Source organism: Gossypium hirsutum, chromosome A06 (genome assembly GCF_007990345.1).
Source record: "Gossypium hirsutum isolate 1008001.06 chromosome A06, Gossypium_hirsutum_v2.1, whole genome shotgun sequence".
NCBI lineage: Eukaryota > Viridiplantae > Streptophyta > Magnoliopsida > Malvales > Malvaceae > Gossypium > Gossypium hirsutum.
Window position 1 is genome coordinate 7,995,918 of NC_053429.1, and position 16,904 is coordinate 8,012,821.

At 31.9% G+C, this 16,904-nt stretch overlaps 2 protein-coding genes and 1 pseudogene across 2 annotated transcripts; all 3 read right to left on the reverse strand.

Annotated features, from left to right (window-relative positions):
* Positions 1-489: 489 nt before the first annotated feature.
* LOC121230382 (metal transporter Nramp1-like) lies at positions 490-4,747 on the reverse strand (annotated as a pseudogene).
* A 3,473-nt stretch (positions 4,748-8,220) lies between these two features.
* LOC107901387 (pentatricopeptide repeat-containing protein At1g77405) lies at positions 8,221-10,944 on the reverse strand. The gene is made up of 2 exons (XM_016827381.2): positions 9,276-10,944; positions 8,221-8,762 (listed from the first exon to the last, which is right to left on the reverse strand). The coding sequence occupies exon 1, from the start codon at positions 10,700-10,702 to the stop codon at positions 9,356-9,358; it is 1,347 nt and encodes a 448-aa protein (XP_016682870.2). The 5' UTR covers positions 10,703-10,944; the 3' UTR covers positions 8,221-8,762; positions 9,276-9,355.
* A 3,741-nt stretch (positions 10,945-14,685) lies between these two features.
* On the reverse strand, positions 14,686-16,689 carry LOC107895892 (asparagine--tRNA ligase, cytoplasmic 2). The gene is made up of 5 exons (XM_041115356.1): positions 16,606-16,689; positions 15,672-15,736; positions 15,432-15,561; positions 15,289-15,347; positions 14,686-14,993 (listed from the first exon to the last, which is right to left on the reverse strand). Exons 1-5 carry the CDS (start codon positions 16,687-16,689, stop codon positions 14,810-14,812), a joined length of 522 nt encoding a protein of 173 aa, XP_040971290.1. The 3' UTR covers positions 14,686-14,809.
* Positions 16,690-16,904: the final 215 nt, after the last annotated feature.

Sequence of the window (16,904 nt, forward strand, 5' to 3'; positions counted from 1 at the left end):
ATTGTCTTGTCATGTCTCGTCTTCACTTTAAAAAAAAAGATAAAATCTCCATTCGAAGTAAATCAACTTGAAATTCATTAAGCTTTTTGAAATTTGTCATCCCTAAATGAGGTAAAGTGATAGGACAAAACAAAATAGGACTGATTATGAATAAATCCAACATTCATGAAGACAGTAGTAGTATTCAAGATTCAACATTTATAACGGAACCAGACGGAATTTAAAATAAAGCAACTAACAGTAGAATGATGATGGATTTCACCATATTCACTCCAACCTCACTTCGTTACCCTAATTTTGGGTTAAACCAAACTTTTTATTGTCCAATTTTAATAAAAAATCGTTATGGTTTCTACCAATTGTGGATATTAATTTATAGTTTCTATTGCTAAACACACTTGGAACAAGTGATGAAGAGTTCATCTTTATTCATTAACTTAAACTAAGAACAAGAAGAACACAACAAAGCATTATGACATGTTTTTGGACAAGTATAAAATCTTAGCTCATAAAGTGGACAAATGAAGGTAGTTTCAAAACCTAGAAAAGGAAAACAAAAGAAGGGAATCCAACCCAAGATTCACATTTTAACTTCAAAGAACATAATAGTATTTTTTTTAAGCTTGAATTGAGAGATTGAAATTACCTAATATGACAATATCATTGCATTCAAATTAAACAACTTGGGTATCTGCTGCTTCATCTTTTTGGGGCTCCACATATGTAACAACAATGTCTTTTCTGAATGTTAGATAGATGACTGCAATAATGTAAATCGCCATTAAAGGAAACACAATGATTCCAATGAATACATTCCCTACTTTTGGTACATTATTATGAACCAACCAGTCTACAAACGCTGTTATTAAATAGTACACGTTGATGCCAATAATTCCAATGCCTAAAATCCATGAAATCACAATTATCTGCGATGCGATAAAAATATGATTATCAGCTAAGAACATAAATAAGCAAAAAAAAAAAGTAATTGAGAGAAATAATAGTAAAACTACCATAGAGGCTTCTATATTAAGAGTCAGATTGCATTTTGCCTCATCAAAGAGCTAGTCCCTTTTTGTTAAAAATTTAATCCATTTGTACTATTAAAAACTGGCATGGTTAACGAAATAACCAGACAATGACACGTGACTGGTCATGTGTAACTCATACTGACTTATAAGAACTGGTTTTTAACAGTAAAAATGGATGGAAATTTTAACAAAATGACAATTTTGCTCTATTATCTAACATATAAAGAATAATTCACCGATTTCTTAGTAGATAAGAAAAAATACAATCTGAATCTTAATACAGAGACCTCTATTATACTTTTACCGAAAAATAACTCACAATTATGGAGTTCTTGTAGGGTCCCATCTTGGTTGAGCTGCTACTAAATTTAAGGAGTGGGATTAGAGCAAATGGTAGCTCAAATGAAAGAATCATCTGCAAAGTCCATTACCAAATTTACAAGTAGTTTTAGCTTAAAATATATATATATTGAAAAAATAATTTGTTGATGAACTCAAAAATTAAAAGTGTTCATGAGTTGGGCCTATGCAAGGCATTTAGACAACTTTTTTGAGTTCGGTCCGAAAAATAGATTTATTTTTTGTCTACGTCCAACTTGATTTAAGAAAAGTAAATTCGGGCCCGATCAGCCCGTCCATATTTAATTTTTTAGATTAATTTTTATTTAAAATTAAATTTTTTTAAAATATAATACATCAAACACACTAAAAAAACTAAAATAAAAATATTCTAACACATTAAAAAGTATTTATATTAAAAGATACTATCATAAATATAATAAATGTTTTATTATATTAAAAACACAAAATTAAATATAAATTTTAAAATTTTATATTTTGGGTTGAATTATTTAGTTGAGTAAGTTTCTTTTAGATCATGGACAATAGGTTTAATCGCTTTTGGATTAATTATTTAATATAAATATATATAATTATTATTTATCATATATAATTAATATAATATTATTTTTTAACATAATATTTGGATTGGGCTAGGCTCGGGCCAAAAAATCTTGTCCAAGGCCTGATCTATATAGAAAATGGGCCTTAAATTTTAACCAAGTGTATTTTTTGGGCCTCGTATTTTGTCTAAACCCTCCTATTTTTCGGGCAAGCCTTTGGACCTAAACAGGTGACCTAACCCATGAGCAAGTTTACCGAGAATTTAATAAGTTTGGATTCGAATCCACTATTTATAATCCCTTTGTTATTCTGGGGTTAGCGATATGCTTTGTAAAAAAAAAAAATTTAATCTTAGATATATTCTAACCGATGCAATGATGATTAGTCGACCGGCCCCTTGAGATCCACCAATGATGGACACAATGAGACTAGGTGTAATGGCAATGCACCTAGTCATTATATTCCTCACCCATTTCTTCATTTTAAGATTCAAGAAACCCTGAAAAAAACAAACATCATATGATAAAGTTAATTAATTGTCATTAGATTAATGATTAATTAACACAACATTTCAAAAAGGGTGTAATTTGCAAAACCTGCATGATAAATTGTCCTGCATAAGTCCCTGTAATGGTAGAGCTTTGCCCTGATGCTAAAAGTGCAACGGCATAAAGGGCTTTGCTAGATTTCCCCAAAACATTCTGCAATATTGGCCAAAACACAGTTTCTTACCTTCAATTTTGGTTTGCTAATGAAAAGTTTTAGTATATTTAATTAGTAATTTTGGACCTGGAGAAGGAAAGAAGCTGAGTTGAGATTAAGATCGTTGCAACGTTTCTGGTTAGCACTGGAAATATTATCAGCTGTGCAGACCGCGGCGGACACCGAGACAACCGCCACGTTGATTAAAAAGGCCACAAACAAGGCGATGCCACTCTCTATTAGAAAATATCTACAGGCATCCTGACCAAATCAATGAAAGCAACCATAACTTAGCATGCATTAACAAACTAGAACTATAGCATGACACTTTCAATGATGATATTGTTTACTTTGGCTTACATTAACACCTCGAACGGAGTTTGGTACTTTTCTGCTGAGCACCAGAGCTGAGTGAAGGAAGAGATTGTGCCTGTAATTCACACCATTTTTTTGTAGTTAGAATTAATTAAGAGCTTTACTGAAATGTGATTAGATGAGATTTGGTCCTGCTCTTATAAAGTCAATGATAAAAGTTTCGAAGATTTTATGAGAGTTTATTAGTGGCTCATGTGAAGTGCACATGAAAATCTTCAAAGTAACCTTTTTATGGGCAAGATTTCCAAAAGAAATTATATAACAATATATCTAGAGGTGAGCAAAAAACAATTCAATTTGAAAAAAAAATTGAATTTCGGATTAATCGAATCAAGTTATTCAAGTCAACTCAAACAACTAATTCGAGTTTCAAGTTCAAGTTGGGTTAAATTTTACAATTCAAATAATTCGAATAACAAATTAGTGTAAATACTCTTTTGGTCCCTATTAATTTTGAAAATGAACAAATTGATATCTCTCTCAACAAAAATTATAAAAAAAAATTCAAAATAATTTTTAAAATTCAAAATATTAATAAAAATTTTAAAAGTATAGTAAAAAGTTATTGATGTTATAATGTTCATCTTACGGCATAACAAGGGCACCCAAGAGGGCAATGGCGTCGCCGGTGGCTCCTTGGCCATTAAGTTTAGGAACAAACATGCCTTTAACCACACCTGATGCTGGTGGCTTTACGTAACTCATTTCCCCAAAGAAACATCCCGCCATTACAAACACCAGCACTGCAATCAGCATTTCCAGCTTCCTCACCTTTTCATTATATACATCATATTCAACAAAACAAAACCATTAGCAAATATGAACCTTCTCTAATTTAACATTTACATATACAGACACAAATTAATTACCCCATATCTCTGCAGGCCAAGGAGGAGGAGAGTGCTTAAACCCGTCAATAAAACTCCAACCCATACTGGGATGTTAAACAGTATATTCAATCCAAAGGCTGTACCAATCACTGCCACATATATATAAATGCATCATATATCTTGTTTTCAGTACTTGGTTTTTGAACTATTTACTCATGATCTAAATGATGACTTAAATAACAAGAAACCTTCAGGTATATCAGCAGCTATGACAGCAATCTCTGCTAGTATCCATAAGCAATATTTCACCATTCTTGGGTACTCAGCCTTACACAATTCTGATAAGTGTCTGCCTGAAAAGTTAAATAAAGCTAAATTATAACATCAGAAATGGAGATTTTGTTAATTATTAGTATAAAAATATGTATATAATCAATTACCAGTGCTGACTCCAAGATTTGCAGCAAGAGATTGGATTATGAGAGCAAAGACTAATCCGATCAAAACCACCCACAGCAGCTGAAGATTGCGAAGGTCTCATGTTGTTGCATTTAAGAATATTATAAATATAAAGGCTTTATCTTGAACTTAAGTATTACCTCATATCCATGGCTGGCTCCTGCTTGTAAATCAGTTTCCACTGTGACATGACGTCAATCAGATTATGATCAAATAAGAAAACATTAAAATCAAAGGAGAAAGAGTGGCAATGGCTTACAGTTTCCAGGATCAAGATAAGCTAATGAAACAAGGAAACCAGGGCCTATAAATGACAAAAACTTTCTCCATCCAGGTTTCTGAAAAACAAAATCCCATAGAAACATCAATGACAAACCAAATAAACAGCCTCTCTCTCTCTCTCTCTCTCTCTCTCTCTCTATATATATATATATATATAAAGAAATGGAACCTGATCATGATTGGGGTCATCATGTTTATCATTGAAACGTTTGCTGTTGTTATTAGAGGAGGATTGTGGGGGGGTGGTGCCGGGCTCCACATTAAGAGCAGCTATGCGGTTGCTTCCTCCACCCCATGATTGAGGAATTACTGCAACATCGCCTCCTTGCTGTTGCTGCAAACTTCCCATATCTCTTTTTTCTTTTTAAGTTTACTGATTACCGTATAGTTGCAGTGGCACACATATTGAAGAAACTGAAACACTGCATTTATAGTGCAATATGTACAACTTATCCAACATTTGCCTACATGTTTTTTTGAGGTGCTGACTAGCCCGTTACTATCTTTACATAACATGCAAATAAATTAAATTATTTAATGTGGTTGAACTCTAAAAAACAAAATCTTTGACCTAAAAGACTACAACCTCGGAGCAAGTCGTTTGGAGGATATTTTAGGGAAAAAAAATATGAACTTAACCAAATAAAAACTTGTTCAATTTTATTAGTGACATGAACCATGCCAATTGTTATGATGTATACAAAGGAGAACAGGTTCATGCCACTCCAATTCTGTTAATTAATAAATGTTTTCCCATTTCAAAGTGTGAACAGAATTTTAGGAATTGATGATACATAACAAATATATACAAGCCATGATAATTTTTTAGTCACGTAATGAAATTTTAACTTTTTATAGTTTATATATTTATAATTTTTAAAGGATTAAATCAAATTTTTATAATTTTAAGTGGGTAAAGTATAATTTTATCATTACTAATTTAAAATTTTAAAAAAAATTAAAAGGCCTAAATAATAATTTTTTATTTTAAGGTGAACCAAAGTCCATGCTAGCCCTCTAAATTCGCCTTTGCATATATAATCTAAATGTTGTATTTTTTCTCCAAAGATTTGAACACAAATCTATACATTTAATGTATTAGTGGTGAGGTTTTTTAATTTTATAAACCGCTCCATTTATGAAGTTAATAAAAAAACTTTCACTACCAATGTGATGAAATTTGTTAACACAAATATTTTTTAAATCGGATCGGTGGTGAAACCGGTCAAGTTCCCAAATTTTCAATCCAACCGATTAATTTAAAAAATTATTAAAAATTTTAACAAATAATAAATTAAAAATTCTGGCTCAACTGGTTCTTGAACCTCTCTCCAAATTAATACTCCAATCAATCTCCTATCCAATTAATTTGACTGACCAATCTAATCCAATTAAAAATTTCACCATTAATATATTAAAGAATTATCAAATAATTTATGCTTATATATACACACTTGGAAGACCTTTATAGCGGTTCTAATTTTGTAATGTTGTGAACCCATTTGGAGAAAAAAGGAAGCCCCCATGGAAGTCAATCGCAAGCATTTAAGGACTTGCATATATATTTCCCAATAATATGGGAAAACCCAACAAAAAAAAATGACCAAAAATATTGTATAGTCATTGTCAATGTGCTTAATTAACAAACCAGATGAGGTGTAAATTAATATAATAAAGTAAATTAGGACCCAAAAATGGGCATGCATGGGATATTTCTGTTTTACATTTGGAGCCAATGTAGCTTTATGTATGATTGCATGAATAGGACAATTGGTTAGTTAGCATGGCGTCAATGCCCATTTGGTAATATACAAGTGTGTGCGTCTCATGCTGCTATTCCCCTTGCCAATTATTTTTATAATTAATCATATTCATTAGTATGAATTTTTTAGATTATAAAAATTTAAATGGTTGGCGCATTTAAAATTTAATCTCAATATTTTTATTTTTAAGAATTTAATCTTTTTATTTTTAAATTTTAAATATTTAAATTTAATTATATTAATATTATTCAAATTCACCTGTTAAAATTTACCATTGTGAACAGATAGTTTTTAACGGTGTTGGCAATTCTTAAAAATTTACAACTCAAAATAAGGTATTTAGAATAATTAATGACATTAAAAAAAAGGTTGAGGTACCAAATTATGTAAAAAAATTAAAGTATAGAAATTAAATTTCAAATTTGAGGATAGTATAAGGATCAAAATTGAAATTTGACCATTGTTAAATAATCTCAAAAAAAGTTGCGTATTTGGACATTGTAGGTCAACATTTTAATCAAAATAAAATATTTAGACTAACTATAGCAATATAAAAGATAATGTATCAAATTATGACAAAAATTAAATATAAAGGTTAAAGTTTAAATTTGAGTATAATATAGAGACCAAAATTAAAATTTAACCATTATTATATAATCTTAAATAAAAAGTAAAAGGTTGTCTATTTGGATATGTATACATCAACATTTTAATCCACATGAAGTATTCAAATTAACAATAACATATTAAATTATGTCAAAAATTATAGCATAAAAATTAAATTTCAAAATTTGAGCATAATATAAAGACCAAAACTATAATTTGATACTTGTTACATAATCTAAAAAAATAAAAATAAAAATAAAAAGCTTTGTTTATGTATTTGGACAGGTGCCCAAGGAATTTCTTTTGATATAGAGAGTAGATAATTTTGTATATTCTAATTCATATGCTGCAAAATATTCTCATCATCTTTAATCAGAATGGGTCACTTGAAGGTTTTGTCCAAACTGTACTTTCTAATGATTCTGAGTTCACTACTCTATCCCTCCGTCTAAAATATAGAGGGCTTTTAGTTTGGTCCCTATCTTATGAAAGCCTCTCTGATTAGGATGGTTCAAACTAAACACGGATGGTTCTTCTTTGGATAATCCAGGGAGAATAGGGGCCGAGGCTCTCATTCGAGACCACAATGGTAATTGGGTGATCGATGCCTATCGCCATATACGAAGAGCGGCCAGTGTAGAAGTTGAGCTTTGGGCATTCCGTGAGATTGAAGCAGATGCTACTCCTGTGCTTTACTTTATGCAGTCTTCTACTAATTGAAATATTTTGTTATCTCATTTGGTAGATGAGTGCAAGACGCTCTTTTATTCTATGAGTTCTAGCTGCTGGAAACATATATTTCGGGAAGGGAATAAGCGTGTACAGATACTTTAGCCAGTGTGGGCAATAACCTTCAATTGTTGTTTCCATTAGATGAACTCTTATGCTTCTAATTTTCTTTATGTCTATTCTAATCCTCCTGACTGTTTACATTTAGATGATGCTCAAAGGGTAGTTATGTATCAAACTTCTATGTTAGTGTTTCATTAATAAATATGTTACTTTTCCGAACAAATGAAAAAAATATTGTCATCATCTATAACTTGTTCAAAACTTCTTCAGGAGTAAGATGTCCCTTAAGCAATGGCTCAAGTCTTGTGGATCAAAAGCGTTGAGAGAGTTTGTCCTCTATTTAGTCAAAACCCAATATAACTAACAAATCCAGAGGTCCAATCAGAAAAATGAATAACCTTGAAATCGTTACACCTGATATGTGAAGAACAACTAGGAGCACATATAGTGAAAGAAAATCAAAGGTAAAGCCAGAAATAAATAAGGCTCTAGATCAAATTATGCCTGAAAATTTTCTTGAGGAATTTTAGGCAGTGAAAGTGAACATCAAGAAAACAGAGTTTACATACAGGTAATCAAGTACTAGTAGCCCGCAAAGTTATCAGAATCTTTGCTAATTTCACCTAATCTACAAACAATAATTCAACTTATACAAAGAACCACAATTTTTTAGTTTAATTCCATTGAAATTTAGAATTCGTAATATCAAAAAGCTATGGAGAAAAGCAAGAAAAAGGAAACATTTACACCTTTCTATTCCAATAACAGCACTTCTATTGTTTTTTCCTCCCCTTGGGAAACAATAGCATACTTAGTGATAGCCACCACCACTGCCGCCACTGCAGCCACCCTTGCTATTGTTACTGTCTGCCCCACAAGCACGACCAGCTGTCGTGCCACTATTTACACCTACTGCAGTAATGGTTGCCCCTGGATTAGCACCACTTCCACCATGCAATGGCCTCCACGGTTGTCACCAGTGCCTTTACTTTTCTTGGACATGCATATGTAGCAGAAAACTGACCATAAAAAATAATGTTACAAGGACAAAAATAAATATTAAAATAAAATAAATAGAGATAACAAATATGTCAAATGTGTTCATCTCTTACTGGGGGCTTGAAGTATAGTTTCTTTTTGTGCAAGCAACAAGATATATGAAATAATGACAGTCTTGATGAAGTCAACTAAACATCCTAATATTTGAAGTGATTTCAACTTGGCCATCAGTCCATAATTAGCATCAAAGGTTTTGACATGCTTAGTTCAAATTCTAGTAAAACAAATATTTTGTAGTATACAAGACCATACAATAGATGGATAACTTGAAAGTAGAGGAATTCAGTAGAAACTGATATGAAAATCCAAAATGCATGAATGTTTTGCAGGTGAAAATGTTCCTGAGCTGCAACAATGAGAGCATTATTCTCCAACAATAAGACAGTAAGTAAAACCGATTATAATTTGAAACTTCAAAATCTGCGGAAAGAAAGTTCCTCCACCATCCTCGTTATTCACTCTGTAATACTTACCACCAGAGTGCCCCAACAATCGACCAACTTTTTGTCTGCTTTGCTTTACATGGTTGAGTATATATAGCTTTCCTTGATTGCTAAACTCCCTCCACCATCCTTGCTGTCCGTATGTGACTCGTTATATGTTTCACTTTCATAACCTGTCTACATCTGCTACCAATACCATCTCTTATTCTTTTATGCATCTCATCGTCGATCAAATTGGCTGCTCCTACTGAATTCAGTGCATCACAAACTAACTTATATGTATACTCTCTTGGGATAGATCCCCCTCTGATCAACTCAAAAAGAAAACCCTCGGCCTCCAACACCCTTTCAGCTTCACACAGAGCATGTATAATCGGAGTATACGAACTATTTGTTGCTACCCCATGATTCATCCGTTGCATCCTCCGCATCATCTCAATACCTTTATCAATCTCATTAACAGCACAATAGTACCTAATGAAAGAATTATAGGTGATCCGGTTTGGAACACAATTCCTTTTATTCATATCTTCGAAAAGTTCCAAAGCCCTTTCGATTCGATTCGTCTTACAACAACCATCAATCAAACAATTATAAGTCACAACATCAGGGACAAAACCCTTAAACAACATCTCACGAAACAAGTGATTCGCCTCATAAAGCCTCCTTCGAATCGCCTTTCGACATCCGGTTTGCATACTGAACTTACAATAAGAGCTTATCAAAATTGTATATGTATACACATCAGGTGGACATCTGAAACCTGGTAATTCCATTTGTTCCAACAAGAACCTTGCTTTATTAAAATTCCCAACTCTACAAAGGGCACCAATAATCATATTATATGCAAAAACATCAGGTTTGCAATGATATTGCTTCATTCTATAAAAACAAGCCAATGCTTCATTAACTAACCCTTCTTCTCCTAGGACTTTAATCAAACAGGTGATAGAAGAAGTAGTAACAAGACTCCCATTATCAATCCTAGACATTTCCTTTAGAAAATCCCAAAGACCCTTCAAATTATTACCTTTAGCCAAAACAAAAGCCATTTCTTTACAAGTTTTCTCATTATGAGAAAACCCGAAAAACTTTTCCACCCATAAATAGAATTCCATTGCTTTATCTAGTCCTAAAGCTACCCTTTCGGGATCTCTATAAGCAGCAGGCCCAAGGAGAAGAACATTATGGGAAATCTTAAATTTCTCTTGTTTAAGGTTTCTTTGCTTTAAAGGAGCACGGTGGCGGAAACCTTTTTGACGGCCAATGGAACGAAGGGATTGAAAAAAGAACTTGGGAACGGATCTTAAGATATCTGAAACTGAATCAGTTGTCCATGGATTTGAAATTGTTGAAGAAGCGAGTTGAGCATCGAAGGGTCGGTTTTGAACCATCATTGACATTACCTGGTGCACTATGCCATTGGAGCTGCGTTGCAAAGGCTTTGTTGGAAACATCTTTCCACTGAAGTTTGCTCAAAAAATTCAGTTCTTTTGCTTTCAATTTCTTCAGTGGGTGTTTGATTTTTTTTTCTTTCACATAACAGCTAAAGAATGAGACTTATTATGCATTGCAATGAAATCTTGTGGAGCTGCTTTAATTTTGAAGGTGTTTTAGGTGGAGGAGGAAGATGGCAGAAACATAAAAGCAGTGTATGAATGTTTGAAGTTAAACAGTGAAGATAAAAAGCCCAAACTGGGGTACAACTTATAGGTTAGCTTTATTGTTTGTAAAAAAAATCTAAACCTAAAATTAAAAAAAAAAAGTTTATTCGGTTTTTAATTTAATTGATTTTCAGATTTGATTCAGTTGCTTTATTTGTTCCGTTTTCAATTTTGACATTTTAAACGGGTTAAGTCAGTTTTAAATGAGTATTTAATTTTCACGAGCTATATTTTGGTACACTAATCCTTATCTGACTTAACCCGACTAGTTAAAAAGGATACCAATGTTTAATTCCATTTACAATTTAATACACATATCATTTCTCAATCATATTTACTGTTACAATCCAATCTATTAACATATCAAATATATTTCATAACATTCAATACATTTTCACCCAATTCCATAGCGCACATCATATTTCAAGCAATTCATGTTATTTTATATTTCATTTATTCTCTGTAATTCACATTCCAACTCAATCCAATGCGTCCTATTATTGCTATAGACACCTTGACATTCCCAAATGTAGATACCATGAAATTGTAATCAATTAATACGACTATAAATCATAATTGTACAAACCAGAGTTTTCGGTAACTCGTTTTCATATTTCCTTTCTCTCTTGAAGGTTCCGTGTCGACATTAGCTACGTACATTCACAAAACATATCACATAATTAATTTCCAGCCAATTCACAAATAAATATCAATTTATACATTTTTTAATTTATTCAATTTAGTCCCTAAAACCGAGACAAGCATAACTTCCAATCTAAAATTTCGGATTAAAATTTGATTTCACATTTACTCATTAGGCACCTTCTACTTTCTATTCCTACAACATTTCATAACAGTTTTTCATTTTATTCAATTCAATCCCTAATGCCTGAAACTAACAATTAAGCTTTACAATTTAGTCTTTTTCTTAAACTAAGCTTAATTTCTATCAATTTCACATTTAAATCATTCAATTCTCAACAATGTCAAGTTACTAAAATTTCACCAATTGATCAAATTAATCCATGGAATAGCTAAATAAGCTCCCATGATCAAAAATCAATAATAATATTAATAATAATAAAAGAAAAATGGCTAGGGACTTACTTGTAATTAAGGTTGTATGTAACTTAAGTTTTTTTAAGCTTTCTTCAATGGTGGACGATGAGAAAGGTTGAAGAAGATGATGATTTCCATCTTTTTCCACTAATATTTCCTATTTATATTATGGTTAATTTTGATTAATTAACTTAATCATGCTTAATTAAGCTTTAATCTTTAATTAACTTAAACTAATGACAATTAACATCACATCTCACTATCATCTATTTAAAATATGTTTATTTGTCATTTTAATCCTTTGGATAATTGATATTTAAGTCCCCAAGCCTTATTCTAATTAAAATTTTATAGTGATTAAACTTTTTCAATTTAATTAGTCACAAATTCGGCTAAATTACTAAATCAAATTTCAATTCATCAATATACTAACTTTGTAAATATTTCTATTTAATATTTACGAACTTGGTTTACGATAATGAGGTCCTGAAATTGTATTTTTCGATTCCATTAGAAATCGAGTCGTTGCATCATTAATACTCAATATTCCAAGTATCAGTACAAACACCGTTGACACTATTCATTTTTGGTCTTTGGAGTAATTGTACCAATACAAGTTATACAAGTATCGATACTTCTTTGTAGGGGACCCTAAACCATGCCCAAAACACTCATTTTCATGCTATGATCAATCCAATTCATTCCCAAACATCCATCAACTAATTTAAGCCTTAAAACATCTCAAATTATCATATATATCATCATATGTTCAAGACATAACCAAACAAAATTCCTTACACTATCATATTCTTCAAGCTTCTTTAAGTTTCTTTGACTGGTTCTCATAAATAGGCCAAATAATACCTATGTACATATACTATAACTAATTTCAAAAGAAATATTTTATGTTCACTTCTAGACCTTGAGGTGTGATGAGATGTGCTGAAACTGAATCCTTGCTAAAATGCTTCAAATTAATTTTTTCACCTACACGTTAGAAAAAAATGCGTTATGCTAATGAAAGTTTAATAAGTACATCGAGAATTTAAACTTACCATTACCTTAATTAGATTTAACATGTCAATACTTTAAATATAACATAATGAATTTAGCTAAATAATCATTAAATGTTTATTTTCACTTACCAATTCACTATTGATTTCACTTAACACTTTTCATTTTCCCCAAAGCAAACTCAATTGAACAAGCAAGATATGAAAAAGAACATTGAATGCACCAAAGCACAAAATTAATGAAATGCTTCAAAGAGCCACTATCAATGGGTTGCACTGAAGTGTCACTATCATTGACTTGCACCAAAGTGTCACTATCACTAATTTGCATCGAAGTGTCACTATCATTATGCAAGCTTAAAGTTTCCTAATGGTATGTAATCTATATCCAACATGTTCATATCTTATCTACTTAGGCATTTATATTGTCATTTTCATCGCTATCACTTAATAGTTAGTAACATATAAAACTTTACACTCGTAACAATTTAGTCATTATTTTCATGAAAATGAATATTCATTAAATTATCACTTTAATATCACTTAGAATTAAATTCACTATCACAAACACTTCATTTAAACTCTCAATTCAATTATTTTTATTTCACACTTCTAACTTTTACACTCTTTGCAAACTAGTCATCTTTACATCAATTTCACTAAACTTAACTTTACAATCTTTTCAATTTAGTCATTGCTAACATATAATTCAATAATCACTTTATTTTCACTTCAAAATACATTTCACTTCCATATATCACTTCATTTAAATATTTTATTACAATATTTTAGTACACATAGTCACTTTTGAATATTTTATAATTTAGTCTTTAGCAATATGAAATTTCATTACCACTATAAATCCCCTTCAATATCAGTTTAATTTTAACTCACTACCATAAAACACTTCATTTAAGTCCACTAACATATTATTTTATTTCACATATAAAAATTTTGTACACCTTGCAATTTAGTCCCTTTTTACCAAAATTCCACTACACTTACACCTTGTTTGGTTCGCCGTAATACCCAATCCATTACGCCCCGATTACGTGCGTATTACATTACGCCCCTATTCCGGCGTTTGGTTCGCTGTAATAGGTATTACGCGCGTAATCGGTTACGCCCCTAATCCCCAAATTCCCGTGTTTTCCAATCCCTTCCCTTTTCGGTGTATTAGCTATTACTTCCGGCCTCCCTCCCCATCTCCCTGTTTTACCCTCCCTCCCTACCCGACCCTCTCCCTAATCATTTTCGCCGTCCTTTCTCTTCATCTGGATTGAATTACATCGAAGGATCTACCACTAATTTCCCTTCTTTGATCCTCTCAATCAAGGTATTCTCCCGTTTCATTCAGTCCTTTGGCTTTTTTTTTTCCTCCGTTTTTTTCTTTCTTCTCTGTTTCATTGTTTTTTTTGTTAATTTTGCTTATGTGATTATGAACACAGTGAATTTAGTGTTGGGATAGCTTTGATGTTACTGGGTTTTATTTTTATTTTTATCTATGTGTATTTATCTGAACTTCTTGCTTGTTTTTCGGGTTCAGCTGGTAGTCCACAATAGAGAAGGCATTTGTGATATTGAGCAGGTGAAAATGATTTTTTGAACTCCATTTATCTTTCCATTTGATTTAATGGCACTTCATTTTGCACAACAATGGTGAATTGGTGATAGTTCATCCATAGCCAGTTTGTTTAAAGCATCTTTAGCTATAAGATTAAGATGTATTGCATTTAGAATATCTTTTTACACGAGTTTCTCTGTATCTGAAACACAACCAAGTTGAAACTATGATCTCTCTATTTTTATGAACTTTATAGACAGTTTCTTAGTTGTTGGCTTTGCCATGAGTTCGGGGAAAAGGAACTACATCTCTGACATCAGTGAGGCCAGTCATAAGAAGAACCATAAGATCGAACCCTAGTCTAAACCCAGAGTGCTTGACTGTTCCATGCTTGCGAAGATCTTGGTACCATTCGTACTGATCTCTTGACAAGTCAAATTCCTTCATTCTGAAATCAGAAAACCATAGCAAACAAGGAAAATAGGCTTTGGTATCAATAAGGATAGTATTGAGAATAGTTCAGTCCTCAAGAATAGACCCAAATTAAGATGGCTTTAAAGTGATCATTAGAAGAATTGAGATAAACCTAGAGTTTAGATCAGGTTGTTTTGGGTTCAAGTAGTTTTAGGTCGGTTCATTCACATTTGAGATTTGGATTTTTCAGATCGGATCGTTATGGGTTTGAATCATTTCAGACCATTTCTGGTACAAGTCATTTTGAGTTCGAGTTGTTTTGACATTACCTTGCACTTAGCATGTCAAGCCGCTCTTCACTTTGGCTACCCATAATCACTGTTCCCATCTGCATTACCATTTATCCATCTTTCATAACCAACTCAAAACCACCCACTGTTTCAATATATTTGTTTCAAGTTTTAGGCTTTACCTTGGGTACAACCATATCAAAAGCGGCCACTGTTTTTCCATCATCATTCAAGCGTACATAAAATGGCTTAACTGCTTTTGGATAATCATAAATAATCACAGGTCTCTTATAGTGATCATCAGCCAAGTAGCTGCCATTGAGTAAATGGAAAATAATAAGAACATTTTGTAGGAAAAGTCTCGTATTGTTTTAGGATATTTGCATGTGATAGTTCTTTGTTAGTAGCCAGATTATATGTACCTTAGATGTTCAGCTGTTAAAGGGACTCCCCATCGAAGTTTTGTTTCGAAAGTCTTATCTGTCACCTGGTGTTGAAGAATGAAACACTTTGATCAGACATAAGTTGCTAAACATATGGCAGTCATGTTGGCCGGCTTAATGTGGGTTAATTGCACCAAACGTTCTTAAATGATTGCTTATATTATAAGTTGGTTCTTATTGTTGAAAATGTTCTAATTGAGTTTTTAAACTATCAATATTGTATCAATCATATCTTTCTATCAATCTAGCAGTCAATTTAGGCATTAAAGGCCAATTTGGATCTAATATGGAGCATATTTAGAATATGTGGATTAAATTATAAGTTCATGTACTTATTACATGAATGGATTTTATGTGTTAATAAAGAAGATAGTGCCAAGAGGTTTATTTATTAGTTGATTATGTAGTAGTTACACAAATTTTTTCAATTTGATTCACGTGTTTTAAATATGCCAATATGCTTCATGTTAGATTTGAGTTGAGCTGATATTTAACATTCACGCTAATGGTTCGACTGATGAAAGGGCCTAAATTATAGATACTAACCATGGCAGATCTTGGGATTAAATTTTGGGGCTTAGGAGTTTAATGAGAAAATTTTAAAAACTCTCATTAATCTAAAAGAGTTTAATTAAATTTTTTTAAAAATTTCAATAGAAAAATATTTTTCCAAAATTTTGGGGGGCCAAGGCCCCCTGCCACCATTTAGCTCCACCTCTTTCTTGTTCCTTATTGCTTTGATTTGGTCGAAATATCCCTTTTCTTTTATGTGTTGGAATTGGTTGATCTACTTTGGAGATATCATGTCATTATGGTAGAAAGAATTGTCTATAAAAATTATATATTGTTTTGTTTATGGTAATAAAAATCAATTTTTCATTCCTTGCTCCAATTCGAACAACTTTTCAGCAACTTTAGCTCCAATATCCAGTGCATTAAAAGTTTTACAGGAACTGAGTAATGAACTCCAGATTCCAGCATCTGGTTCATCAGGCATTTCATTTACATGTCGACCTCACCCTATGTTTATGCATTTTTATTTGTTTTAGGGTAGCATAGATAGTCAATCTTGGTTTCAGTTGAATATTTTAACTTCAAAAAACAGATTTAATGTTGGAATTATTAAATGATTAAATTCAACAAACAAGTATCCTCTTTATTGATTTTTGCTGTCTCTCAACACTTAATCGATTTCCCTTTTATCATTACAGG